Raw genomic sequence first — 21,444 nt, forward strand, 5'->3', positions numbered from 1 at the left:
TCTTGTTTAGACTGTGTCCTGGGCTTCTTTGTCATCATGGTAGCTTTTTATGTCTTTTTTGTTGTCTGCTTATTTTTTCAGCCTATTTCTTGACTTTAATTTTATGATACAGTTTGGCTCTGCTTACCTTGGAGGAGGAGGGTCACTGGCCCAAGCTTAGGTCTTTTTTGCCCTGCTGTTTTCACATCTAGTTCTGAGGATTTCTAAGTTTTCCATGCTTCCAAGGTTGTATGATCTGGGGAGAGGTGTGGTCACTGCTCTCCTGGTCTGTGCTCTGGTTCTTATCCAGGTAGGGGCCCTGTGATGCCTTGCAACCATAAATGCTAGTGTGATCTGGAAGGAGGCCCCTTGCTCTCTCTGTCTTGGAACTGCAACCAGGGACCCTGCTCCTTTGCAACTGCAGGCACTCCTTGATGCCTTGGAACCGCAATGCAGAACTGGCAATGGAATTGCCAAACATCACCTGGTCCTGCACCGAGTGCCAGCACAGAGGTCTTCTATAATCTCTTTCTGACCAGTTGTCTAATCCCCTTACTGTCTCTGGGCGATAAGAGTTCCTGAAACTGCTGCTGCTGTCTTTGCCATCACAGCCTCCAAGGTCCAGAGCTGGTGTTGGTGTTGGACTATACTCCTGGCTAGCCCCCACTCCAGTGTCATATACTCCTTTCAACCTCCTGAGTTGTTTTAGGCTGGAAAAACATCTCACCCGAACCTTATTTTGGCTATGTCACTCAATTTAATTTGAGGTGGTATTTTAAAGTTGTTTGCAGAAGAATATGGGGAATTATTCAGCTGGAATGTTCCCTCTACTCTGCCATCTTGTCTGAGCATCCTCCTTAAATGGAGGATGAGAGAGAATCTCTTCACTGTTCACCCTCTCCCTACTCTAGAGAGGAAGGGACCTATGACCCTCGGATGTGTAATAAAGCTAACCTTCTTAACTCTCTTAGAATCTGTGAGCCTTTCTTTCATTAAGTTTTGAGTTACATTTTAATTGAGAAATATCTTTTAAAAATTATTTTCAGGTCCATTGGTAACTTTTTTGTATATATTTAGTTTACATTTTATTTGTTAGGTTTTCATAGTCAAAAGCCTTCAAGAAAAATTGGCTAGCAAGCTATATTGATTTTTGTTGACATTTCCAAGTTAAAAAATGTTTAACTTAAAAAAAAGTTTAACTTGTTATTCCCTTAGGAAAGAAATGTAGAAGCAGTACGAAGTGCAAAGGATGAACGTGTTCGAGAAATTAGGAATGCAGTGGAGATGATGATTGCACGTTTAGATACTCAGCTGAAGAATAAACTCATAACATTAATGGGTAAGTGCTTTTTTTGGCCAGTTTTGTCTTAGAACAGCTTGACTTTCTTTTTGAGATTTACTGGAAAATTACTTTAAATCTCTACAGGATGATGATGTGGCACATTATTTGAGTATATACTTTTCTTTCTTTCTTTTTTTTTTTGCAGGGCAATGAGGATTAAGTGACTTGCCCTGGGTCACAAAGCTAGTAAATGTCAAGTGTTTGGGGGTCATATTTGAACTCAGGTCCTCCTGAATCCAGGGCTGGTGCTTTATCCACTGCGCCACCTAGCTGCCCCGAATATATACCTTTTTTTTTCTTTTCTTTTTTTTTTTTTTTTTTAGTGAGGCAATTGGGGTTAAGTGACTTGCCTAGGGTCACACAGCTAGTAAGTATTAAGTGTCTGAGGCCGGATTTGAACTCAGGTACTCCTGAATCTAGGGCCGGTGCTCTATCCACTGCGCCATCTAGCTGCCCCGATTATATACTTTTATAAAATCTTTTTCTGATGCTTCCTGCCTGTATGACCTTGAGCAAGTCTCTTAATCTTTCTGGGTCTCTACTTCCTCATCTGTAAAATAAGAGAGTTAAACTAAATGGCCTCTGAGGTTCCTTCCAACTCTAGCTCTATGATGGACCTTTACTATTACTCTTACATATCTTAGACAGACAATTGTTTTATGTATGTATAAAGCCTTAGAGAGAAGTAAGAGTCCATAATATTTTATCAACTTAGTGGTACATATCTAGGAGTAAAGATTCTCATCTGTAAGCAAAATTCTTACTATTAGAGTTTTAATTTATTTCTTTTCAATTTATCTTGTGTAAAAACGAAGAGTTGATTTGATTTCATACTTAGCTTTGATATAATTCCTGAAACTTTTCTTCTTTACGATAAAGAATTTTGGTTATCTTTAAGTTTTTAAACTTATTTTTTGCTCTAATTTTTTTTCTTTGTTCTCCTTTTTTTCCATATAAGATTTCTACATTCTTCTTAATTTGTGAAACCTAGAATTAAATATAGGATTAAACATAGCTTTAAAAATTTTTTTTTTCCTGTGGGGCAATGGGGGGGTTAAGTGACTTGCCCAGGGTCACATAGCTAGTAATAAACATAGCTTTTTAGGAAGAATCTGGCAACTATTAAATGAAGAAATGGGTTTTTTTTTTTATGAACTGCACCTTTTAAGAACTGTATATTGCAGTCCATAGTCCAATATTGAATAAAGTTTATCAAGTCAGGTAATTTTTTTACCTGCTTGTCTTGGCCTTCCAAGGTTCTGACTATTCCTTTTACCTTGTCATCAAAATTTAACGTTTTTCATGTCATTTGTAAAAGGTGTTTTTAATTTAAACTCACACATCTGTCTTTACTCGCGAATTAATATCTCCCTACTTTTATACAAATTAATTCAAATGGTGGAAAATTTTAAGCTGTCATTTGTTTTCATTTTTTTTTTTTGCTCTTATGACTAAATGGATAGTTTTCTCCAGACTGTCTGATAGTTATTTCTGTATTTTTTTCATTTTAATTGGATTTTATTTTTTCCAATTACATGTAAAGATAGTTTTCAGCATTCACTTGTGTAAGATTTTGAGATTCAAACCCCATCCTCCCCAAGACAGCAAGCAATCTGATATAGGTTATATAGTACAATCATGTTAAACATTAGTCATGTTGTGAAAGAAGAATCAGAACAAAAGGGAAAAACCATGAGAAAGAAAAAACAAAAACAGAAAAGTGAAAATAGAATGCTTAGATCTATATTCAGACTCCATAATTCTTTTCTTGGATGTGGAGAACATTTTCCATCATGAGTCTTTTGGAATTGTCTTGGATCATTGCATTGCTGAGAAGAGCTAAATCCATCATAGTTGATCATTGTACAGTGTTCTCCTCACTTCACTCAGCATCAGTTCATGTACGGCTTTCCAAGTTTTTCTGAAATCTGCTTGTTCATTGTTTCTTATAGCACAACAGTATTCCATCACATTCATATACCACAGTTTGTTCAGCCATTCCCCAATTGATGGGCATCCCCTCAATTTCCAGTTCTTTGCCACGAAAATTGCTGCTATAAATATTTTTGTACACATAGGTCCTTTTCCCTTTTTTATGATTTCTTTGGGATACAGACCTGGTATTGCTGGATCAAAGGGATCACAATTTTTTTTTTTTTTTAGTGAGGCAATTGGGGTTAAGTGACTTGCCCAGGGTCACACAGCTAGTAAGTGTTAAGTGTCTGAGGCCGGATTTGAACTCAGGTACTCCTGACTGCAGGGCCGGCGCTCTATCCACTGCGCCACCTAGCCGCCCCTAGGGATCACAATTTTAGAGCCTTTTGGGCATAGTTCCATATTGCTTCCCAGAATGGTTGGATCACTTGACAATTCCACTTTCCTTCTCAGACTCCTGTGGTTCCCTCTTACCTCTACAATCAAACATAAATATCTCTGTTTAGCATTTAAAGTGTTTCACAACCTGCCTCCTTCCTGTTTTACAAGTCTCTAACAGTTGTCAGGGGATCAGGAAATGCTTCATGTTCTTGAACTTAGTCTTTTTTTTTTTTTTTTTTTGGTGAGGCAATTGGGATTAAGTGACTTGCCCAGGGTCACACAGCTAGTAAGTGTTAAGTGTCTGAGGCCGGATTTGAACTCAGGTACTCCTGACTCCAGGGCTGGTGCTCTATCCACTGCACCATCTAGCTGCCCCTGAACTTAGTCTTAAAGAGAATCTGTTAGTTCCTGCTGAGGAGTGAGAACATTCTAAGGATGAAGGTTATGATAACCACTGCAAAAGTCATGGATAAAATGAAAGGCAACATAGCACACAGGATAGAGAACTAGCTTTGAACCCAGGAAACCCTGGTTTCAAATCTTGCCTCTGATGCATACTAGCTAAATGACTTTGGGTAGCTTATGTAGTCTTGTCATTCTGGGCAGTTCTAAGATTTTAACTTGTAGAAGTGCATGTTGAAAGAAGGGAGTTGTTCCAACAAGGAACTCACAGGTCCAAGTTCCTATCCTTCCATATATTGTAAATCATCATGATTATTATAATAATTGATTTTTTATTATGTAGATGGGAGATAAAGTGCCACATGTGAGAATATCAAAGTCAATTTGGCTAGACCATAGAGTGGGGGAAGGGAAGTAATCTTTATTGAGACTATAAAGGTAGGTTAAGGTTAAGTTGTGAAGGACTTTAAAAATAGAGAGATTTATAATTGATGCCAGAGGAAATAGGGAGTCATTGGAGTATACCGAGTAGGGAGGTGATAATATTCAGATCTAAGCGTAGCTGTGTAGAGGAGGGATCAGAGGAGGGAGAGACTTGAGGTAGGGAGACTAATTAGAAGGCTGTTGAAACAGTGCATGTGAAAGGCAATGAGTGCTTGAACTACAATGGTGACCACATGAATGGAGAAAAGGGAAGGTATTATATAGGTGGAATCAAAGGTTTTCAACTAATTAGGTAAATGGAATGAGGGAGAGTAAGCAGTCAAGGATTATACCAAGGTTGTGAACCTAGGTGACTGGAAGGCTATCCTTGGGTATCACAGACTCAACCTTGAAACCTATCTGTCTTCAGCATTCCTGTCAGGGATACCATTTTTAAAGTCAGCTAGGTTTGCAACTTTAGAAGTTAGCCATTGCTCTTCAAAATTCTTTCCCCTCTTTGATTTTTCTCTCTGTTTCTGTGCCTAGCATTGTTCTTTGTAGATGGTGTCTTGGTCTGAATATAGATTGTACTTTTTTTTTCCCCAAATCTTACTTTAGTTGAGTGTATAAGCAATATTATTTTTGGTGCATATTTACAAATTTCCTTTCCTTTTAAATAAATTGGTTCCTCTGATACTGATTGTGTGACCAAGGGTAAATTACTTAATCCTTTTCGGATTTCAACTTCCTCATCTGTAAAATGAGGATAATGATAATTTCTGTTTTGAGGATCAAATGAGATAATAATATATGTAAAGTGCTTTGTAAACTTTAAAGTGCTATGCAAATGTCTGCTATTTCTATAATTTCATTTTAGGGGCATCATTCATATTAAGACCATATGAAATGCTAATGATAACAGGTACTCAAATATTTATTGGTTTGAAATAAATTACCTAGAATTAAATTGCATTAAGCCTAGAAGTTGTGTTGATAGTCAGCCCCTGAAGTTAAGATATTGTGTGATATAGCTTTAATTTAGAATTTGATTTTCCTTGTGATAGGTTTTATGTCAAGAATTTCTAAACAAAATGAAGAATAATGAGTACAGATTTTATTGAAAAGTATAATGCATACATATATATATATACATACATATATATACATATACATATATATATATATATATATATATAAATGGGAATAAGTATTGTTCTTTTTTGTTTTTATTTTTTAAACAGGTCAAAAGACATCTCTGACACAAGAAACAGAACTTTTGGAATCTCTACTCCAGGAGGTGGAACATCAGGTAATTAATATACAATATCTTAAATATTGGAAATTAGATGAATTCTTTATCTATTTCTGCCCTCCATTTGTCAATATACAGGTACATGTCTTGTCTAACAATACAGGGTGTCCCAGAAGTCTCAGTGCTATTTTAATCTAGCTTAAAATAAGAAGGCATAAAACTGCACTGGGACTTTTGAGACACCATGTATAAATTGAGTGAAAGCATGATGGTTGATGAAATCAGATAAGACATTATTTTCATAGAAACAACGTTACAAGCAGTTATTGCTCAAAATGATGTTGTAGAAAGGCTTTGAGATTTCATAATTGGGTTTGGTTCTCATGTATTAATAAAATTATTCTAAAAATTCTGAAAATCAGAGAAAACTTATGTGCAGTATGGCTAGGCCTAAAAACTGTAATTGCAATATATAATAGGAATTTCAATCCAAGAAGCAGTTGGAAGGTTTTTCTTTGCCCTTCCATATTTGTTCTCCTGAAGAGAAGCTAATAAAAAAATTATAAGGGGGCAGCTAGGTAGCGCAGTGGATAAAGCACTGGCCCTGGATTCAGGAGTACCTGAATTCAAATCCGGCCTCAGATACTTGACACTTATTAGCTGTGTGACCCTGGGCAAGTCACTTAACCCCCATTGCCCTGCCCCCCCCCAAATTATTCTTTAAGACTTGATTAAGTTTAGCTTAGAATGATAACCCATAGAATAATTTGTAAATTTCCTATAAAAGACTGAAGTCTTTACTGTCACAATGTCCATTTTTCCCCCCCTTAAAACAGACTTGTGATTTTGTGGATTTAAGGAGCTCCGAATGAGGAGCTCCAGTTACCAATGCAGATTAGTATCTGGTCTCCAGTGGACAGTTGTAGAAAGTTTCTTGGGGTACTGAGAGATTGAATAACTTGTCCAGAGTCATACCTCCAATATGAATCATAAGTGAGAGTTGAATTCAGTTCTTTCTGAATAAAAGGCCTCCTCTTTATCTACTTGGCCATGTTGCCTTTCTCATAGGTATCCTTTTATTTCTTTCTTTCTTATTTTTTGGCGGGGCAATGAGGGTTAAGTGACTTGCCCAGGGTCATAGAGCTAATGTCTGAGGCCAGATTTGAACTCAGGTCCTCCTGAATCCAGGGCCGGTGCTTTATCCACTGTGCCACCTAGCTTCCCAGTATCCTTTTATTTCTGAGGGGCACTATGGGGTAGTGATTGAACAACCACCAGACTGGGAGTCAGAGGTCCAGTTTAAGTCCTCGTTCTTTCAGTAGGTAGGCGGCCTTGGATAAGGCACTTGTTTTAAAAAGCCTAATGATGAAAAGACTTGCTTTTCCTACTTTACTGTGTTGCCTGCAGGATCAGAATTAGAAACCGAACATGGATGTACTGTATAAATTCTAAGTGCAGTGCAAATAAAAGATACTCTTTCCTCAAGTCTCTCCTCTTAGCTGGTTTTTGAAATGTATTGATAGGTGTGTAGTATGAATGAAAACTAAGAAAGTAGACTGCTGCCTTTTCTTGCTAACTTTGTGTATACCCTTGAAGGAACTGGGGTTGCATTTATGTGAGCATTCCCAACACTGACTCAGATCTTTGAGTTAACTGATTTAAAAAAATGAACAATTTTTTTTCTTACAGATGTTTTTTGATGGGGAACTTCTCTGTCCTAAGTTATGCTGGTCTTTGGATACCATTGTGAGATTTAAAATTGGATATAGGAGCATTAAACTCCCCTTTAACCTTTCCCTTATATATCTCCCAGACCAGTAAGAGAAAGAAGCCTCTGAGCTTTGATTAGAGAGAGATTAATTAGCTTTTATTGTTTGGGAATTAATTAGCCAACAAACAGGTGATACTGATTAGGGAAATAGGAAAGTAGAAATACAAATGAATAGTCTTAGATCTAAGCTTAGTCTATTTTCTTTTATAAAACTCACTGAATCCCAAAACTGCCTCTCAGGCCGAGGACCAGAGTCAAGCGCGTGCTGCCACCGAGGACCAGAGCTGATCATCCGAACACACCGTCAAACCTGAGCCAACGTGTGTGTGCCTAGAGAGAGAGAGCGCACTTCCGTTCTCTCCTCATTTTTGAGCTGGTGACCCAGACCCAGAAGTGGCATGCTTGGCCACACTCTCCCGGGCAGCAGCAGGCGCATGGCGGTCCTTCAAAAACTGTATGCGTTCAACTCTTAAATTTTAGTTAAAAACTTTAATTTTTTACCACACCATCTATATACTCTATTATTGGGCCCATACTTGAAAACTTTCCAGCTTGGTGTAGTATATCTGTCAGAAACTGTACTTTGCTGGTATAGTCTAGTTATATCTTCTAGGATTTTTTTTTCCTGGAGGGATAGAAGGTTAAAAGTTTGTTGAGTGTTTTACATATTTTTTAGGCCCTTTGAACATTCAAACTTTTTTAGTCCTGAATTTTTTTTTTTCTTTTAATCTTTTTTTTATGTAATAAACATTTTAGTTTAAAGTTTTGAGTTCCAAATTGTATCCATCCCTACCCTCCCCCCTCCATGAAGTGTTAATCAGATATAGGTTATATATGTGCAATTATGTAAAATATTTCTATATTAATTGTTTTGTATAAGAAGAATCAGAAAAAAATGAAAGAAAGAAAGTGAAAAACAGCATGCTCCAGTCTGTTTAATCAATATCAGTTCTCTGGAGGGAGGGTAGCATGCTTCATCATTAGTCTTTTGGGATTGTCTTGGATCATTGTATTGCTGAGAATAGTTGTCATTCACAGTTTTTCATTGAACAATATTGCTGTTTATTGTGTATAATGTTTTCCTGGTTCTATTCACTTAACTATATATTAGTTCATGTAAGTCTAGGTTTTTCTGAAATCATCCTGCTTTGAAAGCCATGATTAAAAAAAAGAACTCTAGATATCATATTTCAAGAAATTATAAAGGAAAAGTACCTTGGCAACTTAGAAGCAGAGGGCAAAATAGAAATTGAAAGAATCCACTGATCAGCTCCTACAAAAGATCCAAAAATGAAAACTCCCAGGAATATTATAACCAAATTCCAGTGCTTCCAGGTCAAATAGAAAATTTGTATAAAATATTTTTTCAATTACATGTAAAGAGTCTTTTAACCAAATAATCTAATCCTAAAGAAGTCTGGTTTTATTTTTCATTCTTTACTTTTAAAATGAACTAGCAGTCCTTGATAAAAATTTCTTTGTTCTGGTTCTATAAAACAATAATATTTTCTGATTGTTGTGAAAATAAATGACCTGTAGCTATGTAGGTATTTTCTGAATTTGTCACTAGATTGGTTTATCATAGTCTCTTGATGGTTTTATTTTTCTTGATCATCCCAGCTCTTAGTTGCCAACAATGAATTAGTTGTAGAATAATCTAATTCAGTTGTATTAAAAACCAAATAGCCAGTTGTATCAATTTATTTTGACCATGAAAATGGCTGAATTGCAGTAACAGATGTCTGAGATTTTTTTTTTAGTGAGGCAATTGGGGTTAAGTGACTTGCCCAGGGTCACACAGCCAGTAAGTGTTAAGTGTCCGAGGCCCCATTTGAACTCAGGTACTCCTGACTCCAGGGCCGGTGCTCTAGCCACTGTGCCACCTAGCTGCCCCAAATGTCTGAGATTTGATTTGATCTATTCTTTTTTGATTCATTAGTACCAAACCCTTGTGTAGGCAAAGTTTTACTTCTGTTTACTGATTTATTTTTTGTAAATACATAGTGTTGAACATCGGTAGGTTAAAATACACAATTTAAGTTGTTTAGAATTTTAGAAGTAAGGTTAATGAACTTCTTGTTCTTCTTAGGCTTCTTTCAACTATTTATCTATTCTGATTAGACTTGAAGTTGTATTGCTTCTCTTCTCTCTGTTAGCAAAAGACCACTCAAGAAATGCTAGTATTTTTATCATCTCCCAAGTGAAAGGTGAAAGGACTGATTGTCGTAGTTGTGGCATCTGAATAGAATGTAGATTTCTATTCTATTCTGTTCTCCTATTTGGGTACTAAACAACACAAATAAATGAAAAGCATCTGTTAAGCTCTTACTATGTACCATCACTTTTGCTATCAACAGTTGTTATTGGATCTTTTAAAAAGTGTGGAATCAGGCTTGTTTATACATATATAGTCAATTCAATGTGTATGTGGAAAACACATTTAACTTGACATACTTTTAATTCTTCGTTAGTGATTGTTTGCCTTATCCTAATTTTTTTAAGATTTCTAATTAGTCAGGCAATTTGTTTAAATGCCATTTTAGTGTGTTTAAATATGTCACTAGCCTGGATGTAGGTAGAATTAGATTCTTCCTATTCATGGATCTGCCTTAAGTTTACTTTGAAGCAGTTAGTTTTTGTTCCAATTTCCTTAACTATAAAATAGGGATTAGTCCTGTTTTATTACCTAATTATAAGTTAATTAAATAATGCTTTGTGTTTACTCTGATTTCTAATTTTTATAAATTTTTTTTTCCACAGCTGCGCTCATGTAGTAAGAGTGAATTAATCTCTAAAAGCTCAGAGATCCTCATGATGTTTCAGCAGGTTCATAGAAAGCCCATGGCATCCTTTGTTACAACTCCAGTTCCACCAGATTTTACAAGGTATGGCATAGTTTCTGAATCTCCTCGATTTTATAAATTTCATTTCAAATGTTAGTTCTTAATTTTTTTGCGGGGCAATGGGTGTTAAGTGACTTGCCCAGGGTCACACAGCTAGTAAGTGTCAAGTGTCTGAGACTGGATTTGAACTCGGGTACTCCTGAATCCAGGGCCGGTGCTTTATATCTACTGTGCCACCTAACTGCCCCTGTTCTTAATTTAAAAGCTTCAAATTGATTTTCTTTATCAGTCCTGACTTGTTTAATATTTCACTGTGACATGACCAGTGAAATTCTTGATTGATATATATATATATATGCTCAGGTTTTCATTCTAAACACAACTTGGAAGGCTTAATTAAGATTTAACCAGCAAGTTAAGTTACTACTAAAGTGACATCCCCTTCTCCAATGCTCTAATCTTCAGAAGTAATATTATTTGATCATTCTTCATCAGACTCCCTTCATCTGCCTTGTCTGTTTATCTGTTCTTTCTTAGCAATACATGTCTCATTTTGCCCTTTGAATTCTTTACCTGTTCATTAGGAATCATGGGTAACATGTTTCATCATTAGTCCTTTGGAATTGTGGTTGATCATTACTTTGATCAGAGTTCCTAATTTGTTCAGTTTTTTATCTTTGTTATATTGTTGTCATTGTGTAAATTATTCTCCCAGTTCTGTTCACTTCACCCTACATCAATTCATGCAAGATCTACCAGGTTTCTCTTAAATGATCCCCTTCATCATTCTGTATAGCAGAATAGTATTCTGTTATGTTTATATACCTTAACTCATTCAACTATTCCCCAATATTTGGACAACCTCTTAGGATTTCTATTCTTTGCCACCTCAAAATGAACTATAAATATTTTTGTACATCCTTAGAATTGTTTTAATCCTTTATTCTACTTTTCCTTAATCCAGTGTCAAATGTCTGAGTTTGGATTTGAATTCGGGTCCTCCTGAATCCAGGGCTGGTGCTTTATCTACTGCGCCACCAAGCTGCCCCCATTCCAACCTCTTTTAATCTACTCTTCCTTTAATTCTTTCTTCCCTTCTTTCTGTATTATTTCCCTGTTAAGTGTATTTCTGTACACTATTCTCTGTGTGTGTATCTTTCCTCATATGCCTAGTTCAGATCTGAGTGAAGTTAAGTGTTGGCCACCCTCTTGAGAAGATTTTCCCTAATCTCCCTTTCCCTGCCCTACTCTCTGTGTATTTTTCTTTGCCTGTCTATCCATTCTTCTCTTGAGATCATTAAGACATAACAGAACCACTCCCATACTTTCTCTAATTAGATTTCCTGTGGTCCCTCATGATAATAGGGTTTGGAGAATAATAATAATAATAATAGCTAATATCTATATAGAGGCACGCCTTGCTAAGTGTTTTATGATTATGGTTGAAAATAGTGAAGTAAGTCATTCACAGTTCTTCATCAAACTATATTCCTGTTTCTGTGTACAATGTTCTCTTGGTTCTAGAGAGATGGGGTATCTTGAAGAATAGCAATGAGGCTAGAGTCACTGGATTAGAGTATATAGGGGTGACTAAGGTATAAGAAGATTAGAACGGCAGGAGAGGGCCAGTTTATGAAGCTCTTTTTTTGGGGGGGGGTGGCTATGAAGCTCTTTGAAAACCTAAGAGAGAATTTATATTAGACCCTGGAGGTGATAGGGGATAACTTTAGAAGATTAATTTGACTGCTAAATGTAAGATGAACTGGAATGGGGAGGGGACTTGAGGCAGGAAAACTAACCAACAGTCTTTTGCAGTAATCAGGTGATGAGGGCTTCTACCAAAGGGGTAACAGTGCTGGAGAAGAGAGAGGCATTTATGAGAGATATGAAGTCCTTCATAACACATTGGATATGGGGGTGGGGGGAGAGGGAATAGGGGGAGTGAGAGAGTGAAGAGTCAAAGATTACCCCTAGGTTGGTGGTTACCTTTTTTTTTTTTAAAGGGGCATTGAGGTTTAAGTGACTTGCCCAGGGTCACACAGCTAGCAAGTGTCAAGTGTCTGAGGCTGGATTTGAACTCAGGTCCTCCTGAATCCAGGCCTGGTGCTTTATCCACTGTGCCACCTACCTGCCCCCTAGTGGTTACCTTTGAAAGAGGAAAAAGGAGCATTTGTACAAAAATATTTATAGTAGCTCTTTGTGGTAGTAAAGACTTGAAAACTAAGGAATGCTCAATTGGGGAATGACTGATTAAGTTGTGGTATATGAATGTGATGGATGCTATTATGCTTTAACAAATGATGAAGGAAGGAGATGGTTTCAGAAAAACTGATAAAAAGTGAAGTAATCAGAACCAAGAGAACAATTTATACAGTAACAATAGTGTTATAAGGACAATCAACTCTAAAAGGCTTAGGAACTCTAATCAACACAATGACCTATCACAGTTCAATGGAACTCATAAGGAATTGTGATATCTGCTTCCAAGATAGAGAAGTAATAGACTCAGAGTGCAGATTGAAACATATATTCTTTTACTTCTTTTTAAAAAAATTTTTTTTCAACATGGCTAATGTGAGAATTTGTTTTGCATATATCTGTAGCAGGATTTGTTTTCTTTGCCTTTTTAATGAATGAAGAAGAAAGGGAGAGAACTTGGAACTGAAAATAAAATAAAATTGAAAAAAGTTAAAATATTAAAAAAAGAAAGCAATAGAAATGTTAAGAATGGGTGCTGAAGGAGGGGAAGGTTCAGTTCAGTTTTAAACATGTTGGGTTTAAGTTGTTTTTGGTACATCCATTTTAATATATTTTTGGGATATCTACTTCTAACTGTACAATAGGCAGTTGGAAATGTGAGTCTGAAGATGAGTAGAGAGATTAGGGCTAGATAAGTAGATCTGAGAATCATCAGTTGAATTCGTGGGGCCAATGTGATACCCAAGAGAGAAGAAAAGAAGCCTCAATTTGTGGTGTTTATATATGCACTTGTCTCCTTCATGAGATTGTAAGCTCCTTGTGGGTAGTGATTATTTTATTCTTTGTACTTGTTATTTGCCGCCCCCCCCCCCCCCAGCATATAGTAGATCCTTAATAAGTGCTTAACAGGTTGTAGGCACCTTTATGTATATTTAATTCAATTTCCTCATTTTATAGATTAGGAAATTAAGGCATTTTCTCAGCACTCTGGTACTTTTCCCATTCTTCATAATCTTTCAGTGATCACAGATAGTGGCTTAATAAGCCCACCAGTTGTTTTTTTCTGTATATAGGATGTAGTTTATTTGCATTTCTTGACTTGAATTTATTGAGAGCAACTAAGTCCTGTTTTACTATCTCTGTTAGCTACCACTCTGCTATTAACCATTTTTGGCCCAAAGATCCTTTTACTTGGCATAGTATAGAAGCAGCATGAGTTGTACACTGCCTTCTTGTCTACTATCATTGTGTGCCATCCACTCTGTGTGGCTGATTCCCCTTTTTGATCAGCACTTTTTTGTTATTTTCAGTATTCCTTACCCTCCTGTAGCTTATTCTGAACTTTAACTCTCCTGATTATATTCTTATAAGACTGATGCTCGTGAGTTTTTTTATTTAGAAAAGTTTAGAATTTTTTCCAAATTACATGTAAAAACAAATTTTGACATAAATTTTTTTTAAACTTTATGTTCTAACTTCTTCCTCCCTCCCTCCCTCCCTCCCCCACCCCCCAAGAACTAAAGCAATTGAGTATAAGTTATACATGAGTAGTCATGCAAAACATCTCCACATTATCCAGGTTGTGAAAGAAAACAGACAAAAACAAAACTTCAGATTAAGGAAGTATAAAAAAAAAATTTGTGCTTCAATCTGTTTTCAGATACCATCAGTTCTTTCTCTGTAGATGGACTGCAATTTTCATAAGTCTTTCAGAGTTATCTTGGATCTTTGCATTGCTGAAAATAACCAAGTCATTCACTGTATTTTGTATACAGTACATTTCACTCTGCAACAGTTCATGTAGGTTTTTCAAGGTTTTTCTGATAGCATCCTTCTCATAATTTTTTAAAATAATAAACTATATTCATATAGTACTTCCTTACAATGAACCCATAAGGTCGATTATTGCAGCAACAGTAATAGATGACTTTTATATCTTAAACTTGACAAAGAATTTTCTTCACAATAGCCCAGCAAGGGGCAACTAGGTGGTCCAGTGGATAGAGCACTGGCCCTGGACTCAGGAGGACCTGAGTTCAAATCCAGCCTCAGACACTTGACACTTACTCACTGTGTGACCCTGGGCAAGTCACTTAACCCCAATTCCCTCACCAAAAAAAAAAACCCAACAAAAAACCACAATAGCCCAGCAAAAGTACCATACCTTTTGCTGCCATCATCATCATCATCATTGTCACCATCACCACTGCCACTGGTCACCATCGGTCATCATCCAAGCATCATCCATCAATCCTCATCATTACCCTCAGTCAGTCCTCCTCATTGTCAGTCAATTCTCTTTCTTTTTTTTTTTTTTTTTTGGCAGGGCAATAGGGGTTAAGTGACTTGCCCAGGGTCACACAGATAGGAAGTGTCAAGTGTCTGAGGCTGGATTTGAACTCAGGTACTCCTGAATCCAGGGCTGGTGCTTTATCCACTGCCCCACCTAGCTGCTCCCAATTCTCTTTCAATCCTCATCAGTCCTCATCAATCAATCCTCATCTTCCTCCCATCATAATCAATCCATCATCATCAGTCTTCAACATCTTACATTACTCTTGCCTCAAAAATTTTTCACAATTACTATTGTTAACTATTTCCCTGCATCCTATTACCTTCCCGTGGTGTTTACTCTATTTTTCTTTTTGGGCAGGGCAATGAGGGTTAAGTGATTTGCCCAGGGTCACACAGCTAGTAAGTGTCCAGTGTCTGAGATCAGATTTGAACTCAGGATCTCCTGAATCCAGGGCTGGTGCTTTATCCACTGCGACATCTAGCTGCCCCCTACTCTATTTTCTATCTTCTTTTACCATGTCCCTCCTCAAAAGTATTTTGCTTCTGATTGCCCTCTCTCCCACTCTGTCCTCCCTTCTTTTACCCCCCTCTCCTTATCTTTTTCCCCTCCTACTTTCCTGCAGGGTTGGATATATTACTCCACCCAGTTGAGTGTGTATGTTATTCCCTCCTTGGGCCAACTCTGATGAGATTAAAGTCTTTGAGCTAACTCTGTTGATTGTAAGGCTCATTCACTTTCCCACTCCTCCCCCACTCCATTAACCCTTTCCTGCTTCTTTCCTGTGAGATTTCACCCCATTCTATCTCTCTCCTTTCCCCTTACCCAGTGCATTCCTCTCCCCACTCAAATTTATCCTAAAGATGTCATCATGGGGCAGCTAGGTGACATAGTAGACAAAGCACCTGCCCTGGAACCAGGAGGACTAGAGCGCAAATCTGGCCTCAGACACAAGACACTCACCAACCCCAACCAGCCCTCCCCTCCCCCAAAAGACAAAAAAACAAATGCTTTACAGATATCATCCCTTCATAATCAATTCCCACCTATGTCCTCTGTCTAAATTTATTCCTGTCATCTGCCCTAATACTCAGAAAATTCTTATGATTTAGACATATCATCTTCCCATGTGGGAATGTAAACAGTTTAACCTTTTAATATTTCTCATAATTTTTTTTCCTGTTTGTCTTTTTATGCTTCTCTAGGGTCTTGTATTTGAAAGTCAAATTTTCTATTCATTTCAGGTCTTTTCATCGCAAATACCTGAAAGTCCTCTTTTTCATTGAAGTCCTATTTTTTTCTCCTGAAAGATTACACTCAGGTTTGCTGGTTGCTGATTCTTGGTTGTAATCCCAGTTCCTTTGCCCTCTGGAATATCATATTCCTTTAATGTAGAAGCTGCTAGATTCTGTACTATCCTGACCATGGCTCCACAGTATTGGAATTATTTCTTTCTGGCTGCTTGCAATATTTTCTCCTTGACCTGGGATCTCTGAAATTTGGCTATGATATTCCTGGAAGTTTTCCTTTTGGGATCTTTTTCAGGAGGTGATAAGTGGATTCTTTCAATTTCTATTTTACCTTCTGCTTCTAGAATATTAGGACAATTTTCCCTGACAATCTCTTGAAAATGATGTCTGGGGCAGCTAGGTGGTACAGTGGATAGAGCACTGACTCTGGAGTCAGGAGTACCTGAGTTCAAATCCAGCCTCAGACACTTAACACTTACTAGCTGTGTGACCCTAGGCAAGTCACTTAACCCCAATTGCCAAAAAAAAAAAAAAAAAAAGAAAGAAAATGATGTCTAAACTCTTTTTTTGATCATGGTTTTCAGGTAGTCCAATAATTGTCAAATTATCTCTTCTGGATCTATTTTCCAGGTCAGCAGTTTTTCCAAGAAGCTATTTCACATTGCCCTCTAGTTTTTTATTCATTTGGATTTGCTTTATTGTGTCTTGGTTTCTCATAAAGTCACGAGCTTCCATTTGTTCAGTCCTAATTCTCAGGCAGTTATTTTCTTCAGAGAGCTTTTGTATCTCCTTTTCCATTTGGCTTTTCAAGCTGCTGACTTTTTTTCTTATGACTTTCCTACATCACTCTCATTTCTCTTTCCATTTTTTCCTCTACCTCTCTTAATTTGTCTTCAAAGTCCTTTTTGAGAGCCTTTGTGGCCTCGGACCAATCCATATTTTTCTTGGAAGCTTTGGATTTATGAACCCTGACGTTGCTATCTTCTGAGGGTGCCCCTCAGTCTTCCTTGTTGCTAAAGAAACTTTCTAAGGTTCTCAACTTTATCTGCTTGCTCTTCTTGCCCGTCTTTTACTTGATTTTTAGCTCCGTCTTACAGTGGGGCCCTACTGCCAAGCTACACTGTCCCAGGCTTCAGAGGTTCCCAGGTGTTTCTATTTAAGGAAGGGCAGGTTTTTCACTTGCCTGGCCTGTTCTCTGGTCTGAAGATAACCTCAAGCCAACTTGCTAATTAACCAGGCAGCAGAACTTTGTGTGCTATGGTTCTTAGCTCCAGCCAGCCTGTATCTCTCTCCTTCCTGGTCCTCCTGTTGCTGCTCAAGATTTCTTCCTGGCTCCCTGCTGGGGTAGGACAGCCAAATTCCTCCTTAGGTCCTGCAGACACCCCTGTATTCCCTCCCCCATGACCAGTTGGTCAGCCCTCTCACCAGACCACAAGCTTAGTTCCAGAAGACGCTGGCACTGCAACTGATTTGGAGGCTTGGGGGTAAGTTTCTCCGGTGCAGCTTGCTTGGGCCTGGATCTGTGTGGGCATGATTGTGGAGTTGAACTCTACTCCCAGCCCAGAAAGGGGCCCCTTCCGGTCAATCTTCTAAGCTGTTTTTGGCTGGAAAATAATCTCAGCCTATCATTTTGTGGGTTCTGCTGCTCCAGGGATTGTTTTATCACCGTTTTTGGAGTAATTGTTGTGAATTTTTTATAAAGGTCCATCTGTATTCACATTGGCCTTTTTGGACAATCCCTCCCATTCCTCCTCAGAGAAATGTATTTATTTATTTATTTTTTAGCAACAAACATTTATTTTATTTTTTCCAATTACATGTAAGGGTAGTTTTCAACATTCATTTTCATAATATTTAGAGTTCCAATTTTTTCTCCCTCCCTTTCCTTCCCCCTCCACAAGATTGCAACCAGGTTATATATGTACAATCCACAAGTGTTCTTTTTATCAGTTCTTTCTATGGGGGTGCATAGTAAGCTTCCTCATTAGTTCCTTGGAATTGTCTTGGATCATTGCATTGCTGAGAGTAGTTAAGTCATTCACAATTGCTCATTGAACAATACTGCTGTCACTGTTCACAATGTCCTCCCAGCTCTGCTCACTTCACTATACATTGATGTTCATTAAATGTCTTTCCAGGATTTTCAGGGATCATCCTGTTTGTCATTTCCTGTAGCACAAGACCATTCCACTACAATCATATAACACAGCTTTTTCATCATTCCTCAATTGATGGACATTACCTTGATTCTCAATTCTTAGCCTCCACCAAGAGTTGCTATAAATATTTTTTGTACAATTCTTACCCCTTTTCTCTTGTTCATGATTACTACTGTTAACTGTTTCCCTTCTATCCTATTCCCTTCCCCATGATATTTATTCTATTATCCATCTTCTTTCATCCTATCCCTCTTCAAAAGGGATTTGCTTCTGTCTGTCCCTTTCCCCCACTCTGCCCTTCCTTCTTTTGCCCCTCTCTCTTTATCCCCTTTTCCTCCTATTTTCCTGCTGGGTTAGAGATTACTCCACCCAATTCAGTGTGTACGTTATTCCCTCCTTGAGCCACTTCTAATGAGATTGAGGTCTTTGAGCCAATTCTGATGAGTGTTAGGCTCATTTACTGCCCAGATTAAATAGATTACTCCATCCAGTTGGGTGTGTGTGTTAGTCCCTCCTTGAGGCAGCTCTGATGGGTTTAAGGTCTTTGAGCCTTTTCTGATGAGTGTAAAATTCATTTACTGCCCTCCTCCTCTCCCATCTCTTCCCCCACTCCATAAGCCTTTTCCTGTTTTTTTCCATGTAGGATTTCACCTCTCCCCTTCTCCCTCCCCCAGTGCATTTCCTTCACCCCTCAATTTAACCCTAAAGATGTCATCACCTAGCTAAGTGACACAGTGGACAAAGCATCACCCCTGGACCCAGGGGGATCAGAGCCAAAACCTGGCCTCAGACACAAGACAGTCACCCACTGTACGACCCCAGATATGTCCCCCAGCTCCAATTTTTTGCGGTTCTCTAGGGGCTTGTATTTGAAAGTCAAATTTGCCATTCAGTTCAGGTCTTTTCATCACAAATATCTGAAAGTCTTCTTTTTTCATTAAAGTCCCATTTTTCCACTGAAAGATAATGCTGAGTTTTGCTGGGTAGGTGATTCTTAGTTGTAATCCCATTTCCTTTGCCCTCCAGTCCTTTAATGTAGAAGCTGCTAGATCTTGTGTTATCCTGACTGGGGCTCCACAGTACTTGAATTCTTTCTTTTTGGCAGCTTGCAATATTTTCTCCTTGACCTGAGAGCTCTGGAATTTGGCTATAATATTCCTAGGAGTATTCCTTTTGGGGTCTCTTTCTGGAGATGATTGGTAGATTCTTTCAATTTCTATTTTACCTTCTTCTAGAATTTCAGGGCAATTTTCCCTGACAATATCTTGGAAGATGATGTCTAAGCTCTTTCCTTGATCATGGTTTTCAGGTAGACCAATAATTTTCAAATTACCTCTCCTGGACCTATTTTCCAGGTCAGCAGTTTTTCCCAGAAAATATTTCACATTGCCCTCTATTTTTTTATTCATTTGGATTTGCTTTATTGTGTCTTGGTTTCTCATAAAGTCACTGGCTTCCATTTGTTCAATCCTAATTCTTAGGCAATTATTTTCATCAGAGAGCTTTTGTACCTCCTTTTCCATTTGGCCAATTTGACTTTTCAAGCTGTTGACTTTTTTCTCATGTCTTTCCTGCATCACCCTCATTTCTCTTTCCATTTTTTTTTCTACCTCTCTAACTTTATCTTCAAAGTCCTTTTTGAGCCACCTCTATGGCCTGAGACCAATTCATATTTTTCTTGGACCCTTTAGATATAGGGGCCCTGATGTTGACATTTTTCTCTGAGGGTACCCCTTGGTCTTCCTTGTTCCTGAAGAAACTTTCTATGGTCTTTACCTTTCTCTGCTCATCTTGCCTTTCTTTTACTTGACTTTTAGCTTCTTAAATTGGGGCACTGTTTCCAGGCTGCAGTATCCCAAACTTAAGAAGTCCCAGGTGGTATGATTTAAGGAGAATCAGGTTCTTCCCTCACCTGGCCTGTTCCCTGGTCCTTAGATGACCCCAGACCAACTTTTGCTAATCAACCAGCTTTGTGTGTTGTGGTTGTCAGCTCCAACGAGCCTGTGCTCCTCCCCTACCTGGGCCACTGCAACTCAAGCCTGCCTTCTGGTTCTCAGCAGGGGTGTAAAATCCAAGTTCTGCCTTAGCACCAGCATAGACCCCTGTAGTCTCCCCACTGCCCAGGGCTCAGCCCACTCACCAGATTGTGATCTTAGTTCCAGATGACACTGGGGCTTCAGCTGATTCAGGGGCTCTGAGGGTCTTCTTCTCTGGTGAGGCTTTCTTGGGACTGGATCTGTGTCAGGGTGACTGTGGGGTTGGGCTCCCTCCTTCTGACCTTCCAAGCTGTTCTTGGTTAGAAGATGATTTCAGCACATTCTTCTGTGAGTTTTGTTGCTCTGGGCATTTTCTTATGGCATTATTTGGATGGTTTTTTGAGCAGTCGTGTCATGAGTTCGAGAGCTCCCTCATAGAAATTTAATTTGTCTTTGTGTCTTCAGAATTAACTTTTTGGAGTGCTTTCAGTATATCCTGGGCTATCTTTTCAAATAGAATTTTAGGCCATGGGATCCTGCCTATTCTTTTTCTGAACCTTTTGCAATCTAATCTCCTAAAATATGAGTTGCTTGTCAGATTATAAACTGGCTTTCCTCTATTACAAATTCTTAGATGAAATGATCATTTCATCCCAAAGTTTTCATTCTTTCCACTTCAGCAGCCAGTTCTAAATCGGAGGGACTCAGATCCATCCAGAATAAAATTTCTTCTTGTTTTTTCCAACTTTTTGAAGAACTTAATTATTATTAAAGCAAGTAATGAAACTGTTTTCTGCTCTGATTTTGTCCGAGAGAGGGGGGACGGGACGGAGGAGAGAGAGTGAGAGTGAGAACCAGCGCAAGTGAGCTTAAGCAGAAATCTGTATAATGGTTATCTCCCATCATTATAACAAACTTCCATGCTATGCTTGCAGTGAATTTCCAAAGCTCTTCATCTATTTCCTTTTTCAGTTTAGGTTGTCTAGTTTTTGTAATGATGATACTGCTTCTGCTGATCCAGATGTCCTCTACTGTGTTTCTTCTGTGTATTTCTTGGATTTCTTTATGTGACTCTTAAAATATGGTGCTGTTCTACCCTCCCCACTTTTACTTATTCTGTTTCTTTTGAGTATGTTTTTTTCTTCCAGAGACATAGTCCAATCATGGGTCCCATCCCATCAAATCTCACTGATACCTGTAAGGTCAAATTCACTTCTTTTTCTCTAGTTCATTTTGCTT

The 21,444-nt window shown here is 38.1% G+C and overlaps 1 protein-coding gene across 3 annotated transcripts in view; it reads left to right on the forward strand.

Moving 5' to 3' along the window:
• Positions 1-21,444, forward strand: part of TRIM37 (tripartite motif containing 37) — a 122,938-nt gene that overhangs the window by 23,460 nt on the left and 78,034 nt on the right. For all 3 annotated transcript variants that reach the window (XM_044001636.1, XM_044001634.1, XM_044001635.1), the window contains 3 exons: positions 1,195-1,318; positions 5,704-5,771; positions 10,246-10,370. In XM_044001636.1, the coding sequence (XP_043857571.1) occupies positions 1,195-1,318; positions 5,704-5,771; positions 10,246-10,370 (317 nt within the window). The remainder of the gene's footprint in view (positions 1-1,194; positions 1,319-5,703; positions 5,772-10,245; positions 10,371-21,444) is intronic.

Source organism: Dromiciops gliroides, chromosome 4 (genome assembly GCF_019393635.1).
Source record: "Dromiciops gliroides isolate mDroGli1 chromosome 4, mDroGli1.pri, whole genome shotgun sequence".
NCBI classification, from domain to species: Eukaryota; Metazoa; Chordata; class Mammalia; order Microbiotheria; family Microbiotheriidae; genus Dromiciops; species Dromiciops gliroides.